Source organism: Populus alba, chromosome 11, assembly GCF_005239225.2.
Source record: "Populus alba chromosome 11, ASM523922v2, whole genome shotgun sequence".
Taxonomy (NCBI): Eukaryota; Viridiplantae; Streptophyta; class Magnoliopsida; order Malpighiales; family Salicaceae; genus Populus; species Populus alba.
This window is the reverse complement of record NC_133294.1, coordinates 13,481,354-13,502,695: the sequence shown is the minus strand read 5'-3', so window position 1 is coordinate 13,502,695 and position 21,342 is coordinate 13,481,354. Positions and strand designations below refer to the sequence as shown.

Here is a 21,342-nt window from a genome sequence, read left to right as displayed (position 1 = left end):
TTTTTTGTGTGTGTGAAAATTTGTCTTTGTTTTCTTAAAATGAATACTTTTTAGTATTTTATTGAAAAAGAAAAACTTAAAAAGGAAAAACAAAACAGAATATGAAAAAGAAAAAAAGAAAAAAAAACTCAACACACTCGCTTTTCCACTCCAAACATGTTTCCTCCCTCCTAAGCACTAGAAGCCAAGTATTAATTAGAAGCAATCAACTGCAAATAATAAAAAAGGAAAATTTCTGAAACAATTGAATTTTACTTCCTTACTAATGATATTCATGAGAACAAAGAAGTTTCCTGATACAACTATAAATTTGTGTATAATTCTAAGTTGCGTAATGTTTGTATATTCTTTATGTTATAATCCAATTTTTAATCCTTTTATTTTAATTTTATTTACTGAAAATGATAAAAATAATAATAATAATGATGAAAAAACAAGTAAAAATAAAATAAATTAAGAATGAATTAAAAATTGGGTTAAGGGCAACATGATTGGAAGTTTAAAGATTTAATTAAATTTTTTACTAGTTTAATTAATCAAGTCAAGGGATTTAATTGGAGAATTGATAAATTTTGAAACTTAATTAAGCTTGGAATTAATTTAATTAATCCAATCAAGGGTTTAATTGAAGAATTGAAAAGTTTTGAGACTTGATTAAGCTTGAAATTAATTTAATTCATCCAATCAAGGGTTTAATTGGAGAATTGATAAGTTTTTAGACTTAATTGAGCTTGAAATTAATTTAATTAGTCAAATCAAAGGTTTAATTAAGAGAATTGATAAGTTTTAGACTTAATTGGACTTGGATTTAATTAAATCAGGGACTTCATTGAATAAATAGCAAAGTTTGGGGTTAATTAGAGGCACGATTGCCACATATTAAAATTCAAGGACTAAATTGAAAATGGCGCGTAAATGCAGGAGACCAATTACAATTTAAAACAGGGCTTAATTACAAAACTTTTAAAACTTCAAGGGCCAAAAAACAAATAATCATTAAACATCAAAACGATGTTCATCTGTAGATGCGTTGTTCATCTTCTTCAATGGACACCCACCGCCACCATTACACCTGCAATCAATGGTTGGAAGAAATGGATTGTTCTCTGGCTATAAAAGCTAGAGAATGAAAGGTCACAAGGGGACTGAAAAGGGGGGGAGAAAGAGCAAATCCGAGAAAAAGAAAAAAAAAAGGAAAAACTGAGGACGAAGACTATACAGAGGGGAGCAATTTTATTTACCCTTGTTTCTTCTCAAAGAAACAGAGACGTTCGTGCCTCACGATCGTGAGGCACAAACGCGTGAAGAAAGGTCATTCTCTAGCTTTATAAGCACTTTAAATATGTTTACTTAGGAAAAATTTCAACAACATTTTTAATTAAATACATATTTTAATCTAAACAACAATTAAAATTGATTTTTCTAAAGTAATTTTTTTAGAATTACTAACACAAAAATAAATTAATTACATGTTTGTTTGAGGGTTTTTAATAGAATATAAAATTTAACTATAATTTTAAACAAACTCCTTAAATATATTTTTTAAAAAACAGCTTCAATAATATTTTTAATTAAATACATATTTCAATCTAAAGAGTCACAACTAAAATTAATTTTTCTATACTTATTTTTTTTTTAAATCACAAACACAAAAACTACCTAAAAAACAAACAAACCATCCATTTATATAAAAAAGAAATATAGATTTAATTGGTAAAAAAGAAATCTAAGTTGTGGAAAGTGCGAAAGAAATAAAGCAAGATAGTAAAAATAAAAGATGTTCACTCAAGTAGAAAAAGAAATTGAGTGCTGATAAAAGCAAAATAAACAAATCCCTGCATTATGATTTTTCCATTTTGCCACCCCAAACTCTTACATAATTATACAACCGTACTTCTCAAAGGTGACTTACACACACATTTCCAACACATTTATGAATATATATAGGAAGGTAGTAAATGGAAATCAGAGAGAGAGAGAGAGACAGAGAGAGACAGAGAGGCTTCATTTGGCCTCATTAATCTCCTCCTTTACAACCTCTCCTTTTGTTTAGCCTCTCTCTCAAGATCTTCACTACCACTCTATCGGTGGGTTAATTTGGAACAGATTTAGAGATGAGCAGCGGGTTTCTTTCTGGTTCCTCTCTGACTGCAGCTGTTCCTCTGCTACTTCTTGTTCTTGTTTATAAAGCGAATGCAAGGGGGTGTGATTTCTTCACAGGGACATGGGTTGTTGATGGATCTTTCCCCCTCTACAACGCCTCAGCTTGTCCCTTCATTGAAAGAGAGTTCAGCTGCCAGAAGAATGGCCGTCCCGATTCTTTATACACCAAGTACAGATGGAAGCCTCTGTTCTGTAATTTACAAAGGTATTGTTTCAGTCCTCTCTCCCATCATATGCATGACAGTTTTCTGAATTGCGTTCTATGACAACTGTGGGGATAATTAGCATAATTAACAGGGGCTCATGGCTCATGGCTCATGTGTAAGCATCATTATTCCATTGTTGAACGTTTTATAAAACAATAATTACAGACGTTAAAAGCGGCTCACACTACAATCGTACCCATCAGTAAACATGGTTTGGCAGCTGGCACGTCTGTGGAATCTTTTGAGTAATGTTGCTCTTGGTAGAACGTCAAAGTAGTTTTTTTTTTCTTCTGTGATTTGAAGTTATCATGACTTCTGTCAAGACTCTCTCTCTGTTTTTTTTTTCTTTTTTAATATCATCATGTAGATTTCGTAGTTGATTTTATAGAGTGATGCACGCGCTAGGATCCACTCTTTGAGAACACAGTTGCAGAACGCACTTTTTCTACTGATTACCCTCCACCATCAATTTTTTCTACTCATTCAATGAGAACCAAGACAGCTGATTCAGACACGTCTCCCTGGTACCTCCCTCCATGAACTGAGTTGTCACTTTCACACACAGGTGACACGACCCAATTATTTATTACTCTGGCGTTTTTCTCGGGCCAAAGTACGTGGCCCAATGAGAACAAAGCTCCTCCCTTGCAATGATTTGGAAAAGAGTGGGAATGTTTAGCTGCTCAAGGAATCTGTCTGCCTGTGATTGGCCACACGGGGCGGGTGGTCTGCCTTCTTACGCTTTGTTTCATCGTGGGGTCGGGAGGGACGACAGATTCTCTGCTAGCATCGTGGGGATGAAAAACAGTACAAAAAATGATGTCAAGCTCACGGCAATCTTCGGTGGGAGGGAGGGGTATCTTCCGCACTCCTCCTCAGGGCTGCCCAGCCACCTCCGCTGTTCAATGAAGTTGATATCTCCGTGACAGTTTTTGTTACCGATTACTTGAAACTTGCACGCCAAATTGGTTCTTTGACTTGTGTGTAGGAAACCTACTAGGGGAATTACTGCTCAAATGCAATTATATATAATTTATTTTAAAAAAACAGCATTATGGGTGTTTTTTCATTGATGACAAAAGATACTGTTGAAACAGCTAATTAATATCAATTTATTTTTTAATATAAAAAAAAGTTGATGCTGGCTTTGTAGTGTGATGACAACACAAATAACAAATCTTACCAACAACAAAACACTCGACGGAATAAATGGAAAAAACAACATAGGAATAATTCAAGAATGGAACTTGATGTTTTGTCTACTTTTGTAGGTTTAATGGAGTAGACTTCTTGGAAAGATTCAGGGGGAAGAGCATCATGTTCGTGGGTGATTCTCTTAGCAGAAACCAGTGGCAGTCATTGACATGCATTCTCCACTCTTCAGTGCCCGAAGCCAAATACAATTTAACCAGACAGGGAGACGTCTCCATATTTGCATTTCCGGTATGCACCCATCAATCAGCAAGCTTCTTCTTCTTCTTTTTTTTCTTATTATAAGATAAGATTGGTTTAGAATTAAGAAAAAACAGCCATGGATCGATGCATCCAGTTCATGTCACGTGAAATCATAGTCTGACTTATGCTACAGACATTTAACATCTTTCAAATCCAGGCAGACAAGTTATGACATATGCTTTGTCTTCATCTGTCCAGCCATGTGGCCCTCTAGGTCACTTTTCTTTGTTCAGCCGCTTCTGGAAAAGGGCCTGCAATGCCGTTGGGTTTCCTAGAAATTCCCATTGGCGAGGCTCCTTTTGCGATTCTTCTGAGCTTTTTGCCTTTTTTTGTTCTTAATAGACGAGACGAATCGATTTATTAACATGATTTACCATAGGATCCATTACTATATATCCAGTTAATTTTGCTGAATTATTGGCAGTTCTCATGAACGCCTCAAGTAGCACTGCAAGTGGGATTAGTCAGAATCTGACTTGGATTTAACGAAACAGGACGGGTCCTGGCTTTACCGAATCGCTTGTCTCTGTGCATGGTAGAGGGGAAAATCACTTGAGGTTTTTTAACATTTAAGATCTTGCAGGATTACGAAGTAAAAGTGATGCTTGATCGCAATGTCTACCTGGTAGATGTTGCTCGTGAAAGGATTGGTAGGGTCTTGAAGCTTGACTCCATTGAAGGCAGCAAGCTATGGAACGGAATTGACATGCTTATCTTTAACACATGGCATTGGTGGAACCGCAGAGGACCCACGCAACCGTACGTGTTGTCCGAAACTAGCTCTGTCATTCAGAATGGCGGCATGCTTTCTTCTTCTTTTTTTAAGAAAAAAAAAAACTTGAAGATGAGCTGAGTATTGTGATTTTGCAGATGGGATTACATCCAGGTGGGGAAGGAGATTAAGAAGGACATGGATCGTATGCTTGCTTTTGAGAAGGCACTGACTACATGGGCTAAGTGGGTGGATTCAAACGTTGATCCTGCTAAAACCATGGTTTTCTTCCAAGGAATCTCTCCTTCTCATTACAAGTACGCTCTTTGATTGTGATCGCAACATTGATGAATTAATGTGTACGTTCTACAATTAATTTAAATTCCATTAGGCTAAATCTAATCATAGGGATGAATACGATTAATATAATAAATTTCATTAATGAATATCTCGTAGAAAACAAAATTAATTAGTTTTGGTGATCCTGTCTTAGGCTAAATCTAATCATAAGAGTGAATTGGATCCTAAGAAAGTGTTTTTTCGTGTTAGTGGTTGTATTATATTTTAATATATTTTTAACTAAAAAATATTTAAAAAAAATATCATGTATCATAGATGTAGATTAATCTCCTAATCTTCTTCATGCACTACAATGATATTGAATTTTAAGAAAAATTATTATATAAATTAAGGCCATCACAATTCACATCATTGATATATACTAAAAGACAAGCATTTTATTTTAATAATAAATATTGAAATGCCAAGATTTTTTTCATTTTAGTCCTTAAAATTTTTGTGGATTTTTTTTTAATTTTGAAATCTTAATTACATAATTCTAGTCACAAGTTTTATAAGTTAATCATATTGACCTAAGTTGTTATTATTATTTTTTTTTATTTTTTAATATTAGGTTTATTAAATATTAAACTTTATAATATTATATATATATATATATAATATATATATATATATATATATATATATATATTCAGTATGTTGATTTATGGATAACGTAATAGATGCAGTTTAGTAATGATTTTTCAAGTTTTAAAGGCAATTGTCTGTTATCTAAGAATAAAATATCTTCACCAACAATTTTCTCATCACATTAGGGATGGTAATTTAACTCAAATTATAATGATATCAAATCAAATTAACATAAATATGTGATTTTTTTATAGTTATTTCACTGAAAAGTAATAAATAGGGTGTATATATATTATTATTTTTATTTTATGTTGAATAATAGATAATATTAAGGTAATAAGAAATACTTGAACAAATTTCAAAAATTATTGTATAGATGTGAATATCTAAAATATTGTATTTGATAAGTAATAAACAGTCTTGTAGATTTCGTCTTATCCTTTTTTTGGTGTGTTTTAATCAATGGTAAGTTTCCCAACTTTTGCGACTATTAATAAATTCGGTTTATTAAAAAGAAATAATTCTATCAGTAGAATGTTTACTCCCCTGCCTAGAATGCAACAATTCTGGGTTTTTTTTTTTGTTGGATAATTAAATTAATGTTTAATTGCTTTTAACAAATTAATGGTATTTTTTTATCAGTGGGACCGTATGGGATGAACCAAGCGCTAAGAGCTGTGCGGGTCAGAAGCAACCAGTCGCCGGTTCAACATATCCGGGAGGGTTGCCACCACCTGTAGAGGTTCTGAAAGGTGTTTTAAGCAAGATTACGAAGCCTGTCACTCTGCTCGATGTAACACTCCTCTCTCTGCTACGAAAGGATGGACACCCTTCAAATTATGGTCTGGGTGGGTCGACCGGACTGGACTGCAGTCATTGGTGTCTTCCCGGTGTGCCTGATACTTGGAATGAGATCCTTTACAATCTAATTATACGTTGAAAATTCATAAAAATTTATTTAGGATGAGGAAGTTGAACAATTTCTTACATGAATTACATGGGGCATTCATATTTTTCTGAGAAAGTATCGATCAGAAACGTCGAGAACTCAGACATTCTTGCATTCCTTTTAACCCTTTCACAATCTGTCCTTGAATTCAGCAACATTTGTATTAGATGTTCATAAGAATCAAGTTTTAAATCCATGAATGCACGCTATGTATTTTGCCTCTCTTCCACGGCAACTCTTGTTTATTCATCGCCCAAGGATTGCTAGCCATTTCCACTGGTTTACTGTTCTGTTCTACTGTTAATTTGAACATGTCTTTTTTTTTTTTCTTTTTATTATTATTATTGTTGTTGTTGTATATAAAAAAATATTTAATTAAAAATACTAAAATACCTTTTATAAGTATGGAATTTATAAATAAAAAATAAAAAATCTATACAAAAGGACTGAAATTCCCTTAAATGCATGTCTTACTTTTTATCTATTTCTAATGATAAAAAAAATATCTTTTTACTGTATTATAAAAAATCAAAAGATAGAAAAACTCTTGTTCAATATTTATATATTTTTTTTACTTTGAAAGTAAATAAATTATTTTACTTTGGGAGTAAGTAAGTTAAATTTTTATTTTTTTGAAAAAGATGCATATATTCATTAACAATTTTTTAATAATCAATGAATTATTGGAAAAAATCAAATTATACCTAACACAAAAGCATTTATTTTTCATTGAAAAAAAAAGTAATAATTTAATTGTAGTAATTCATAATAATCTAGTTCTAGTTCTACAGTAAAAAAATGTATGCATGATATGTTTTTGTTAATTAATATATATAATTATATACAAATAAATTTATAAAATCTGTTCAATTTTTTACATATACTTTGGGAGTTTTGTTTTTGTTAATTAATATAATTATATGCAAATAATAGAGTTCCAAAGAATTGTTTTTTTTTTTTTTTTTGTTATCTAGTTTGGTAGGTTAGAGATTTTTATCCATAAAAAGAACCCTCGTTAATGGGTTGTCATTAATGAATGAACCAAATTGGATTTGAAATGCTCTAATTTTGCACTACTTTTTCTTAACAAAATCTCTCGGTTATTTCTATTTTGGTATCAATTGGAGTGAGCAATACATAGTGGATAAAAAATTAACGAGGGATTAAAAAAAATATTATTTTTTTAAATATTTTTAAAACATAAAAACAAACATATTAAAAGGAATTCTAGATACCAAATCATGTAACACCATAGGGCAAACTGCGAAGAGCAGCCAATATCATAGATATGATACCATTTCTTGGCTAGCACGTCAATGATGCTCTCCCCCATCATTCCCCTTCCAACAATGGCAGCAAGATTCAAGATTCTTTCTTTTCTAATTCCCCTGTCATTGAAGGAAGCTTTCCTTAAAAGGATGACAACACAGTTGTTGCGGAGAGAAATTAGACTTTACGTCACTGAAGAGTTCCTAATGCCCAACAACACAGACTATAAAATTTCCAAAATAAAATAAAAAATTCTTTTTTATAAGAAAATAAAAGATAAAAAAACTGATGAGTCATGAATCCCAGCATCTAAGAAAATCTTTAATATGAGGAAAAAAAGATCTTTCCATTTAATCTATATATTCCTAAAAGAGCTTATGATCATATGTAAAGGCTAGAACATTTCTTATAATTTCACACAGCCCTTGCCCATTTGCCCCCAGGCAGCGTGAATCAATATGGAAAATGGGTTTCGCAGCTTTTGCTCCTTGTTAACTTATGCTCTTGGCCTTCTCATAATTTCATGTCTTCGACAATCCAACGCCACGCAATTATATGATAACTTGGGTGGTTCAAAGTTAGGTGGTTGTGATTTTTTCCAGGGTAGCTGGGTTGAAGATGATGCTTATCCATTATATAATTCATCCGCCTGCCCTTTCATTGAGAAAGAATTCGATTGCCAGGGAAATGGACGCCCGGACAAATTATATCTCCAGTACAGATGGAAGCCTGTTGCCTGTGAATTGCCAAGGTATTCGTCATCTCCTTCCTAGCTAGCTAGGTTTTACGTTCTTTAGAAATGGCTTTGACTTTGGATACTGGTTAATTTGAGTTGCGCATAGTTTCTTTGTATGATTAGTGCTGGGATGTGGATTTGATTACATGTTTTTATCTGAGTCTGGGACATGAGGAGTCTGTGAACTCAAGCTTTCTCGTGGTGCTGTAGATTCAATGGCGAGGATTTCTTGACAAGATTCAAGGGGAAGAAGATTTTGTTTGTAGGGGATTCTTTAAGCTTTAATCAATGGCAGTCACTCACATGCATGCTGCACGCTTCTGCGCCACGATCCAATTTCACCTATAGCAGAAAGGGAGGCCTCTCTACATTTACAGTAATGGTAAGTTTCTGATGCTCCATATCTTTCAGATATCCATTGTTCTCAATGCTAGAAATAACAAGTTCTTGTGACGCTTAATAAGAATTTATGAGAAATAATTCTTAATTTTGAATCATAACTCAAAAGTTATTCACATAATTAATAAAAATAAGTTCAAATAACTTTAGATTAAAAATACATTTAATAAGAAATACATCAAAATATTTTTTTACAGGAAATAGTATATGTTAAAAATTTTTATCTCATTTTTCCCAACAAATCTTTTGTTTAAGTTAAGAAATCCTGACTATGTACATATTTGTAATTTTTTTATAAGTTAAAATTGAAAAAATAACTTATAGAAATTTACAAATTAAGTGATACCAAACATAATCTAAATTATAAGTCCATATCTGAATGAGAGTTGACATATTTGAAAAACAAAATAACTAAAAAAGTTATTTAAAATCTATAATTTTCAATTGCAGCCATTAAAGATATAATGAAAAAATTAATTCATAATTTTTACCTTTTTCAGGATAAGAAATATAAACCTATAATGAATGCAATTATTAAATAAGGAATATAATCATAAAGGATTGACTTGATAGTATAAATATTAGGGTCAGAATCTATAAGAATTTAATAAAAAAAATTCTAAATGAATTAATACACTTGTAAAATTAAATTGTTCAGGAATGAGATATACTTTTGATTGATTTTAAATTCCAAAAGTAACCTTTTTACTGTAAAAAAAAAACAAATAAATACATTTACAATATCGAAATTTATTATTAGAGAAAGCCAACTAAAGACAAATTATGTACATCACCCCCGGCCCACGTTTGAACAGAAAATGTTAAATATTGCGAGGATAATTATTTATATATATGTCAAGTTGCATTCAAATTATAAATAAATTTCAATAAAAAAAGAAAAAAAATCATATGAAATTATATGCATATTTCAAGCTATATGCATACTTCATAGCCTCAACATGAAATTAACATGAACCATAAATTATTCTCAGCAATGGAAAATACTCTTTTTAAAAAATATGATTTTATGAAAAATAGCCAGTAACTGTTAAATAAAATTTTCATAATTTTTATTTGAAAAAAAAATCGATGAGAAGGTATTAATTACTACTAATGAGGAGTACAAAGTAACTGCAAATTATGTTAAGCTTTTATGAAAAATAGCCAGTAACTTGTCTTCGGACACCATGAATTACTAGCTAATCATTAATGGTAATTTGCAGGATGGTGAGGTTTCTGTGAAGCTATCTCGCAATCCTTTTTTAGTTGATCTAGTCACAGAAAAGAAAGGCAAGGTTCTGAAGCTGGATTCGATTGAAAATGGCAGAGACTGGAAAGGATACGACATGCTTATCTTCAACACCTGGCACTGGTGGACTCATAAAGGAAGTCAAAAGCCGTAGGTTTATATATATATATATATAAGTTCAATCAATATTTATAATTATTGCTGCTATATTTACGAGATCAAGTTTCTGGCTCGAGTTTCAGATGGGACTACATCCAGGAGGGAAAGACAATCCAAAAAGACATGGATCGTCTGGTTGCTTTTAGAAAGGGGCTCACTACATGGTCCAAGTGGGTTGACACTAACGTTAATCCTAACGTTACCGAAGTGTTCTTTCAAGGCATCTCTCCAGTGCATTACAAGTAAGCAATCCCTTCTCTTTCTTCTCACCACCACCGCCACCAGCTGCGGTGGAGGAAGACTCTGCATTGATTTTTTCTTCTTTTGGATTAATGTATTCTTGTTTGTGTACTCAGTGGTAGGGAATGGAACGAAACCAAGTCAACCTGCAATGGGCAAACCCAACCAATAAATGGTTCTTCGTATCCTGGAGGCCCGCCACCAGCAGCAGCTGTGGTGAGGGACGTTTTAAGGAACATGAAGGTCGCCGTCACACTCCTTGATGTAACAGCACTATCACAACTAAGAAAAGACGGGCATCCATCCATCTATGGAAGTGATGGCAAAGTGGGAAATGATTGCAGTCATTGGTGTCTTGCCGGGGTTCCAGATACATGGAATGAGCTTTTGTACGCGACTCTTATCTCTCAAGGGAAGGCAATGAATTAGAGCTTCTATCAATAGTAAAAATAAGGACTAGCTCCATTGTTTTTGTGACTAGAAAACAATGGAAGACAGTACTATAGAACAGGTCAATAAAGGAGGAAGATTGAGTGAGCATTCGCATGAATTATGTTTTATGGTTCTCTCTTTTTAAGACTTTGATATGGAAAATATTAAACTAAATGAAAAATAAATAATTACACAACTTATTGAATTTTAGGGAGGGGAAATTTTACTGTAGTTGAAACCAATATAACTTTAGAAAACTTTCAAATCTAAATCTCAAATATATCCAAAGATCACAGTACTCATTGAATTGCTGTTTTTTTTTTAGTTCTCTTTCTAATAAACATTCAATAGCAGACAAGATCATACCATAATAAATTAAGTTTAAGTAAATAAAGACTTCAAAAATATTGAATCACGTTAACTCATAGTAAGTGCTCTCATCACAACTTGAGAGTCGGTGTGTCCAAACCTAGATAATTAATTCGAGCGAATATTTTTCTTTACATCACCCAAAAAAATACTACGCCATTATCCTTAATATGTTTTTATAATAATAATAAACTCAAAAATTAAAACATGTATTATATATATATATAAAAAACTAGAGAGGTTCTAAAAGAGAATTAGACGAGGAAAAAGTCAATAGATAATCAATTTGAGATTGAAAAATAAATATAAAATTAAACAAAATCAAAAAATGATGGGGGAGATTCTAAGAAGAGGAAATTTATTTAATGAGGAATCCACAACCAAAAAGGGTATAATATAAAATTTCCTAATATTAGTTCTTCTTTTTTCTTGTAGTTTTTCTTATTTTATAGAGAATCTTAGACAACGAGTCCATACACTCTTATAAGAAGAATAGATCCAAACAAAAGATATACAAAAAAAGAAAGAAAGAGAACTAACAAAAAAAATACTCCATACACCTAAATTCCCTTCCCTCAACTAAAACAAAAACCTAGCTAAAAAAATATTCAAGGTAGCGGATAATCTTACTATACTAACACCCACTCAACTACCAAGACTTTTTCATTGCCGACCAAAAACATCATGCAATTCCATTTTCCTCCATCTTTTCTCATAACCATGATCTTCTCCTAACCCACTAAACCATTGATTTGCTTATAATAATCAAACCTATAACCCCAATCATCATCAGTAATCGTTGTCGTAATCTTTCTTGGTCCTATCCACATCGATTTCTCTAGACAAACCAAAATATCATATAGTTTGATCCTAACACATTAGCCATTCCAAAAGATCTGAACTAGTTAACCCAGACTCTATAATATCCATGAAGACAGAAAGCTTGATCTAAACATACTTGAATATCACAACTTGCTTTTTTAATACTCTTAGCCATGAATATTGATGGATAATCGAGGTGTTATAGATTTGATCATGTCATTGTAAGGCAACTATGAGGGTATGAAGCCGATCTTTTATTTAAGGTGGGATAAAAATGGGTTTGAAACCAAGATTTCTAATCTATTTTATGTGTTAGATTTTTATTGTGTGTTTGTTGTGTGGTGTATTCATTTTATTTGAGAACTCAACCCAAGATTAAGCTACTTGTTACTAGCTGCAATCATTGGATGCTGACTATCGAATAATAAAATTGGTGGGTACATATTTATTTATTGTTAGGGTATTTTTGTTTTTTGTGGTGTGTGTGTTGTCATACATATTGAGAGCTAAACACAAGATTAGATGACCTATTCTTGGCTTTTATCTTTGAAGGTTGAAAATTAGATAGTTGAATTGGTGACTGCATATCAATATCAAGTCCATGGTTGTCTTTGCTCAAAGTGAGGATTCGACCATTTTAAAGTTCAAATCCAAAAGCACTCTTTATTTTAGTTATATATATATATATATATATATATATATAAACCTTAGGTCTAGGCCATCCACAAGCATAACAAATACATGTCATTTAAAAAAAAAAAACAAACAATGCAATTTATATTAGGTAGGATGATTACTGATTAGTACTTAAAAGTGTATTTTTATCAAGGTGTTATATCATTATTTTGCACTTGAAGTATCAATAACTCCTTAACTAAAACATGTTTTATAATAACATATCTAATAATATAAGATACCTTTAATTTATGGTAAATGTTCATCTTAAATGCGGGCCTATCACGTAAATGAAAGTTTTGATTAATGAGTTTAAGTACTAAAATTGAAAGGACAAAGAGAGAGCCAAACTTAGAAAAGAGATGCTAGTTCAGTCCAAACTGGTACACTGTTCGGTAATTGGGTTATATCTGGAGTTGTAGATCTCGGATTTAGATCTTCTTTATATGAATGGAAAGGTAAGACATAGGCCTAAAACTTTCATATGGATTCCAAGATTTAAAAATGTCGTTTTGAAGTCCAAATTATAGCAACAATAGAGAAGTCCAAATCTATCCTGCAGCCCAGACACTGTTCAGTGTTCAGCCCATATCTCGAGTTCTAGAAGTCCAAATGACCTCAATTTTTTTTTCTTGGAAAGATGAGACAAATTTCCTAGAACTTTCATGGTATAATTGGTTTCAATTCTAATGTTAGTAATGACATTTTGTTCAGACAAGAAGATAAGAATTGTCACTAAGTCAAGAGTTGGCCACCCACTCAATAATTAGTCATCTAATCAATAGTTCTAAATTTTAGCCTATAAAAAGAGGCATTTGCCATGCATTTAGGTATCTTTGTTGTTCAGATCAAGATCATGCTCTTTATTTATCTCTTTATATTTTTTGTAATTCTTAAGTTTTGCTTTCATTAATATCTTGTTTATGCTTTTCATTTCCTTTCCTATACTTAGTTAACTTGTATCTTATTTATATTCTTATTTTGCTTATTTATATTTCTCTTCTTCATTATGTTTAGCTAAGTTTATTATATTAAGGTGAAAAGGTTACACTAATGGTGTAAGAATAAGTATAGTGTAAATTCAACATGAACCTTAATGTTTAATATTAACATGTCTTATCTTTTTATCTTATTAATTCTTAATACCTTGCTTGTTAAATGGTTAATCTAGATTTATGTTGTATAACACTTGGTACAAAAAATGTTTGGCACTCTCATAGCCCAACTGTATGGTATAACCTACACCTGTGCTATGAAAGGAACTTAATTTGTTGTTAACATAAGTTAGCATCATGAATTCCTGACAATATTTAAATGTTTGGTGTTACTTAAATAAGATAATTAATATGATATGTTAAGAATTTATAATAAGCTATTAATGACAAATCATCCGATTGGAACCTCCTTTGTGTGTGGTTTCCAGTTGAATAATAAGAGTTTATACTATACTTTGTTTGAAATACCATTAGTGGATCCTCTAACCTTGACATTTGCTTTTATCATTCTTTAATCCTTACATTAATCTTCCATCTCAAAGTTCTCATTAACTACTTCTTCTTATTCTTCTTCTTCATTATTGTTGTTGTTGTTGTTGTTGTTACTATTAGTATTACTATTATTGTTGTTGTTGTTGTTGTTGTTGTTGTATTGTTGTTGTCTATAATTTATACAATTAACATCCCTGTGGTTCGACCCCGGTCTTGCCGGGTTATTTATTACTTCGACACTCTTACACTTGGAAGAAGACATCAATCTTTTGATCATATCAATTAACTAGAACTTTGAAAAACATATTAGGGTTCTTAGTTATCATAAAACTACGTGGCGACTTCTGTTTTTAATTTTACCCTTAATTCACCTAGATATCCCCTGCAACATAATGACTATTCTAGTAGGGATATACTTATTAAGGATTATGCTTTATTTGTTTATATGAAAAATAATGTGTTTTATTGTAATGTTTATTTTGATTGTCTATTTTATATAATTTTTCTGGTTTAATATTAGGTCATGTTATTATTTTTGCATTTTACTTTATCCATTATGTTTATCGTACATATGTGAATTGAATATGGAGTTATGTTCATACACCCATTACATGTCATTTTTATTTGCATCATTTTACATTAGTAATGAGGAATTAGTGGTATCTCAATGGATTTCACCCTAGACTAGCATGCATGAAACCTTAGACTCTTGTTGAAAGTCTATTTGGTTGTGATTTACAGTCGATGTGGTATTGTTCTAGTATATATATACTCTTTGCATTTTATAGGCATTGGATTGACCTTTTAAGGTTTGTTTGGGCGATGAGGAACCTGTTGAAGACTTAACAAACCTACCTGGATATATAATATTTTAAGATATAGGTGACAAGATAATTAGAAATGTTAAGTATACCCTGGAACAATTTCAAAACAGGTATAAGTCCTTACAACAAATAAAGAGATAATGTTTGATTCATGGGTTTCATGATGAACTTCTTGAGTTGAGATATTTGGGTTTTGTTAATGAGGTTAATGGTCTTCAAAAGTGTTGGGAAAAATTGAATGTTCATGATAAACATGACTTCTAACAAAGATATAACAATCCAGTGGAAGTGATGAAAATACCATTGCAAAAACTATCCATCAAAGTTATGGCATGATTTTAGGATCCATCATACAAATATTTTACTTTTATAAATATCAACATAATACCTATCATTTAAGAGTATTAGCGATTGTTAAAGATTATTTAAGATGTACACATAAAATAATATCGCAAACGACACAATGAAGTTGTCCAGAGGATTTTAGAGATTTTTCATGTTAGCAAAAAGATAGGTGAAGTGAAAGAAATAAAAAAAAAACATTCAAGGATGACATTGGAAAGTATAAGAGGATTTGTTCCATAAAAAAAATTAAAAGAGCAAAATGATGGCACTAGCAGAATTTGAATATTGGCATTAGGCATTTTTAGGTTAGTGTTGTTTTCTTCAACATGTAGAATGATAAGCCTCAACTTGACCAAAGTATTTATGAAGGTAGAAAAGGACCATTAGTGGAAAGTAGGTAGAGGGGTTATACGGTGTTATTTGTATCTGATGCGAACATCGTGATCACGTGGTTACGCAACCCACAATCAAGATTGAGATCTGATAAGAAAGAGCTCTCAGTAGTGAGCAAAAAAATTATAGAGAGAGACATTCCTAGTTATAGTGAGAGAAGGTGATTGTGTGTTGCACATCGTTCTGGTTCTCTATTTGAGTACCGTTGCTCTTCTTCACTTCTGCGTCTGTTACTACTCTTTTTATGGCCAAATCAAAGAAGCTCTTTATAACTCGACGGTCTGGTGGAGGGGATTTTGAGCTTCAACCATCGGTTCGTGCTCCCTTGCGAACACATAGGGTTCCACTTCGGAGCCTATCACCAATCCAATCGGACTCGGAGTCCTCGGCTCAAGGCCTTCCCCCCAGACCTAAGCTGACTTTTAGAGAATTTGCTTCGATTTCTTGGTATTAGGGTTTCTAAAACAACCATCTAAAATCACGTTCCTCTTCTTCCTGCGCAAGCAAAGGGGTTTCTAATGAGGGTTCTCAAGTGATTCCATTGGCTCATTCTATGGGGTCTAGGGCTTTGCAACGCGATGGGTTGCATCCTTCTCTTTCTGATCGAACCCCTTATGATAATTCCCCTCCGGCCCAAGCTGGACAATTGGCTGTAAAGCATGATGTATCAGGTTCCCCTAAATTCCCTGGTCTTGTTCACTTTCCAATCTTTACATCCACTGCTTCTTGTCAAATTTTAGCTTCTGATGTATCACCCTCAGATGATTCACTAAAATTCTGTCTCATTGGGTTTGTTGCGGGCAAACCCTGGGTATACTTTGTTGTCTCAATTTATTGTTCAAAACTGGCATTATCATACTAACCTCACCATGCATGATTCTGGATGGTTGATATTTGAATCTCTCTCTGAATCTGCTATGTTGGATACTCTGGGTGGGGGACCATATTCTGTCTTTGGTCGGCCATTAATATTGCAAGTCATGCCTAATTTTTTTGACTTCACTCCACCTGACCTAATCCAGATGCCCATCTGGGTGCGCTTTCCAAATCTACCTATTTAATGCTGGACCCCCCTTTGCTTATCCAAGCTTGCTAGTGTGATTGGCAGGCCTTTACATTGTGATGAACCCACCTACACCAAGACTAAACTTTCTTATGCTCGGGTTCTCATTGAGGTTGACTTGCTTGGCACTTTGCCTGATCTGGTTTCTGTCCAGCTTCCCAATGGTTCAACCTTGGGTCAGCAGGTTATTTATGAACCACTTCCCCGTTTCTGTAAGAACTGTGCTTCCATGGGGCATTCCACTTCCTCTTGCTAGAAAAGCTCCTCTAAACGCAAGCCCAGCTCTTCGAACGGCCACACAACTGCTTCTCCCTCTACTGCTAAGTCAACTGCTGAACCTCAACTTCTGTCTGGCTCCTATCCCCCTGTTGTTCCCTTGGCAACACCCCTAACCAAGGTGACTGACACTCCTACTTCCTGGAGACAACCCTTCCCAAGGCGTAAGCGGCACAAGGTTTTCTTGGCTAATACCATAGCTTCACCCTTTGCATTTGGTCCATCTCCATGTCAAGGGCCCTCTGGTATCCCACCTTCTTGGCAGTTTCTCAACTGCAGCTCTGCTCCCCCGGGTTCACAACAATATATGGGTCAACCAAACTCTAGCCATCTAATAATAGCTCTGATAAGTCGGCTCGTACTGCGCCTATATAGTTTCTTGTGGCCTTACAGCTCTTTGGTGGCTTCTTTTCTACTTTGTGCTCTTTTCAGTTGATGGGTTTTATTTTTCTTGGTTGCTTTGTTTGGCAGGTTCCTTTTTGTGGTCCTTTCTTGGCTTGTGATGGCTTTTTTCCGCCTGACACTTTGTTCTCCTTCAACAATGCTTGGACATTGGCTGTTGGATTTGTTATCTTGATGTTATTTGGCATGTTGTTGTCCAGATATGCTCGTGGTCTTGCTGGTTGGGTTGGTTTGAAGTTGTTTGATGATGCTCTTTTGCTCTAGAACAGCAGGCTGCTTTTCAGATCCTGGTATGCCCTGTTGAGGGGTTTTGGCTGCTTATTGCTGCATTTCTTGTTAGGCTTCATGAGAGCATATTCCCCTAGGTTTTTTGGATTTCTACTTTGTCCTACATGAGGGCTACTCATGCTTTGTATATGGGATCCTATTCCCTTCTTTTTGGGTGCCTTTTTTTTTTGGTGAGGCATTGGATGCCATTTGCTGTTGGTTGGATGTCTGTGGGTCCAGGCTGTCTTCTTGTGCTTGTCTCCTGCTGATTGCTCCTCTGCTGGCTGTTGTTGCCATATGCATGGCTCATGCAAATTGGCTTCACATGACTATTTTTGCTGCTGGGTCCTCTTGATGGGCCCTCTCTTCCTCAGGAAGTTTCTTCCCTGCATGAGGGATGTTCATGCTATTTGAATATGGGATCCTATTTCCTTGGTTCATTCTTTCAAGAGCATGTTCCCTTCGTCTATTTATCTTTGTTTTTATGCATGCTATGGTTTGTTCAAGGAAGTCTGTTCCCTTTACTGGTGTATGTACTGCTCTGCTGGTTTCGAGCTTATATCGCAAGCTTGTCTTGCTTTTTTTGATCTATACAATTCTTACATTTGATAAAAAAAAAAAAAAAGATTGAGATCTGATCCCGGAAAGCCGAAAGAGGTCTGATAGGAGTGTGACACAATGGAAACCTGCCCCAAGGCACCAACACTATTGGAATGAGTAGAATGACGCCACGAAGCCAGTTAATCTTCGATAAGTCAGATTCAGTTCGTTCAAGAACTGAAGAATACAAGAATCACTCTCACACGTTAAAACTAAAAAATTCAGAATAATATTCATCCAAGCTGCCGAAATTTTAGCCTACATAAGTTTAAATAGTTCTTGAAAAGTTAACCCTATTGAACCCCTTATGTGGACTTATATGAGATTCACTCAAAACTTGCCCAAAACCCTAAACTGAAAAGCCCATAACTTAATCCAAACAAGCCTTGGATCCTAGCTTAAAATAAAGTATTAATTAAGCCCAAAGAAGCCTTGGGTTGTAGCTAACAAAATAAAATAAAGCCCCTAATATTAAATTCATGTTCTGCCATGAGAAGAAGAGAATGAACTAAAATAGTACAGGACTGATTGAAGGCTTATTTATAGCCTTCCATGCAGCCTTTTAATCCAAGAAACAAAAGAAAAAGGTAGCCACCATATTGTTTCCAAGTTGTAGTACGATTCTTTTGTTTCCTTTGTTGTCCTCATCTCATAGCCCAAATAAGGTTGTATTGGACCCCTTTTGCACATGGATAAGATGTACTATGATCTCCTCTTGATACTCCAATGGACCTTTCAATTCTGACTTGGTGGAAACCTTCAAAACCAATGCATTTAATGCGTCTTTCAATGTCTTTTTCTTGGACCGAGTCATCGGTCCATTTGGAACATGTAATGGGTCCTTGTTGGTGTTTCTGGGCTGGTCTGCATCAGTATCTCTTATATATATGGACAATTATTAATATGATCATTGGAGAGTTAATATTTAGAACAACTTGTGACTACATCAAAAACCTTTACAAGAGTTTATAAAATATAATTGGCAAAGGTATTCAATAACAAAGTTGATCGAACTATTTTATAAGAAGTCATTTATTGTGATTACTTGGAAAGTTGTTTGGTTAGGTTTAAAACCTTATCTTTCTTGTTATGGACAACACCCTTGTATTTTGTTGATTGGAGCAACTGGGTATGTAAGTTATGTATCATTCATGGTTGCAGGGCAATTAAAGTACAAGCAATATGTGTTAAGAACTTCTAAGTTAGGTAAGGTTACATGAATTTTCAAGAATCATATTTGGCTATGTTGGAGGGCATTATAAAGAACTTGAAGGACTTAGAATAGTCAACCAAAAAATGACTTAAAAAAGCCCTGTAATTACTGAGTTGTATATCAAGCATGTTAAAATAAAGTGGTCAATCATAAGCCACCATAAACCATCAATAACAAGCCATCCATATTGGAGCTCACAAACCAAATTGAAAGCACCAAAATGCACGAGACTCTAAAACCCATAAAAAGTTGAAAATCAAGTGTTGAAGAAAATATAGCTAGAAGAAGGTGAAAGGGCTATCATGGAGCAAGTGAGGCTTAAAAACTAAAAGCTTAAGAAGCAAAAAGGCAAGCTGAGAATTAGGTTATACAAGAATTAAAGAAAGTGAAGAAAGATATGGAGAGTTTAATTAGAAAACAAACATGAAATGATATAAAGTTCCAATAAAGAATTATAGGAGGCTTATCGACTCCCTATAAAAGATCGGAATCTCTTCATAACATTATGATAATGTGCTAATGAAAAGGTATCCAAACTAAATAGTGACGCAAAAAAAGCCCAACACTAACACCAAAAACAATTAGATTTCTTAATGGATGTCAACAACACCCTTGGATGGGAAATTAAAGTAGTGCATTAAGCCAGGTTCATGGGTTTTTTTGTTACGGTAGACTAGCAAATATGGCTTTTAAGAAAAAGTTGGCCAACTAACTTAATATATAAGGGGGCATGCCCAAACCTTATATGTTATTACATTTCTACATTTTTTAGAATTGTGTTGGTGTAGAAAATCATTAGGCTTTTAAGTAAATAAGAGCTAATATATGATAAAACTCAAAACAAATAAAAAGTGGACTAATTCTAAAAGGTAAATAAATACATATAGACTTGTTTAATCTGTGTTAATAAGCTCGTTAATTTGAAAAAGTAAATTGAGATTTCATTTCTTTTATTTTATTCTTACCAGTTTTTTAAGAACATGTGAGCTTTCTTAACATGTCTGCTCCACACATCAGTTTCAAATTCTAGTTACACCATAAACAATAAAAGACTACTCTCAACATTTACAAAATCAATATATATTTTAGTTTTCTTTTCTTTTTCTTTTTCTTTTTTTCTAGTGTTTATCACTCTTCTTCAAAAGAAAAAGTTCGTTTATTTACCATCTTTATTTTTATCCTTGTAAAAATATAGGCTCTCAGTTCTATGGTTGAAAAATGGGTTCCTTGCAGATGTGGTATATGAAAACACAATTAGGGTTCTGAAGATGGATTCCATTAGTACTAGCAACTAGTGGTTGGGAATGGACATGTTGATCTTCAACACCTATCATTGGTGGCTTCACAGTGGACTCTCACAAACATATGACGAACAACGTTTCTATATGAAATGAATGAGTGGTCAATTAACTAGTAAATAAATTATAAAATGATTAGCTAATGAAGCAATATTGTGTTCCAGGTGGGACTACTTTCAAGTGAGAGATGAGATATTTGAAGACATGGATTGTTTGGAAGCCTTGAAGATTGCATTAAAAACTTAGGCTACATAGATTGACCATAATATTGATCTTTCAAAGACTAAAGTATTTTGTCGCACGTGTGCGGCGGCGCGGCGATCGTCCACCCTTAAGGGAAAATCGGAATAATTTATTCCTGGAAAATAGGGAGAGAGACAAGGAAATTCTTGTCTCTACAAGTGAAAAA

General features: G+C 33.5%; 2 protein-coding genes across 3 annotated transcripts; both read left to right on the top strand.

Annotated features, from left to right (window-relative positions):
- Window positions 1-1,955: 1,955 nt before the first annotated feature.
- Window positions 1,956-6,517, top strand: LOC118038383 (protein trichome birefringence-like 41). Of its 2 annotated transcripts, none has more exons than XM_035044715.2 (5): window positions 1,956-2,368; window positions 3,641-3,812; window positions 4,408-4,583; window positions 4,695-4,853; window positions 6,109-6,517. In XM_035044715.2, exons 1-5 carry the CDS (start codon window positions 2,115-2,117, stop codon window positions 6,404-6,406), a joined length of 1,059 nt encoding a protein of 352 aa, XP_034900606.1. In that variant the 5' UTR covers window positions 1,956-2,114; the 3' UTR covers window positions 6,407-6,517. The 2 variants fall into 2 exon arrangements, with proteins under 2 accessions (XP_034900606.1, XP_034900607.1); XM_035044716.2 differs by having other exon boundaries at window positions 2,229-2,368; window positions 2,935-3,812.
- Window positions 6,518-7,957: 1,440 nt separating this feature from the next.
- Window positions 7,958-11,052, top strand: LOC118038381 (protein trichome birefringence-like 41). Its single transcript, XM_035044713.2, has 5 exons — window positions 7,958-8,435; window positions 8,631-8,802; window positions 10,043-10,218; window positions 10,311-10,469; window positions 10,584-11,052. Exons 1-5 carry the CDS (start codon window positions 8,143-8,145, stop codon window positions 10,894-10,896), a joined length of 1,113 nt encoding a protein of 370 aa, XP_034900604.1. The 5' UTR covers window positions 7,958-8,142; the 3' UTR covers window positions 10,897-11,052.
- Window positions 11,053-21,342: the final 10,290 nt, after the last annotated feature.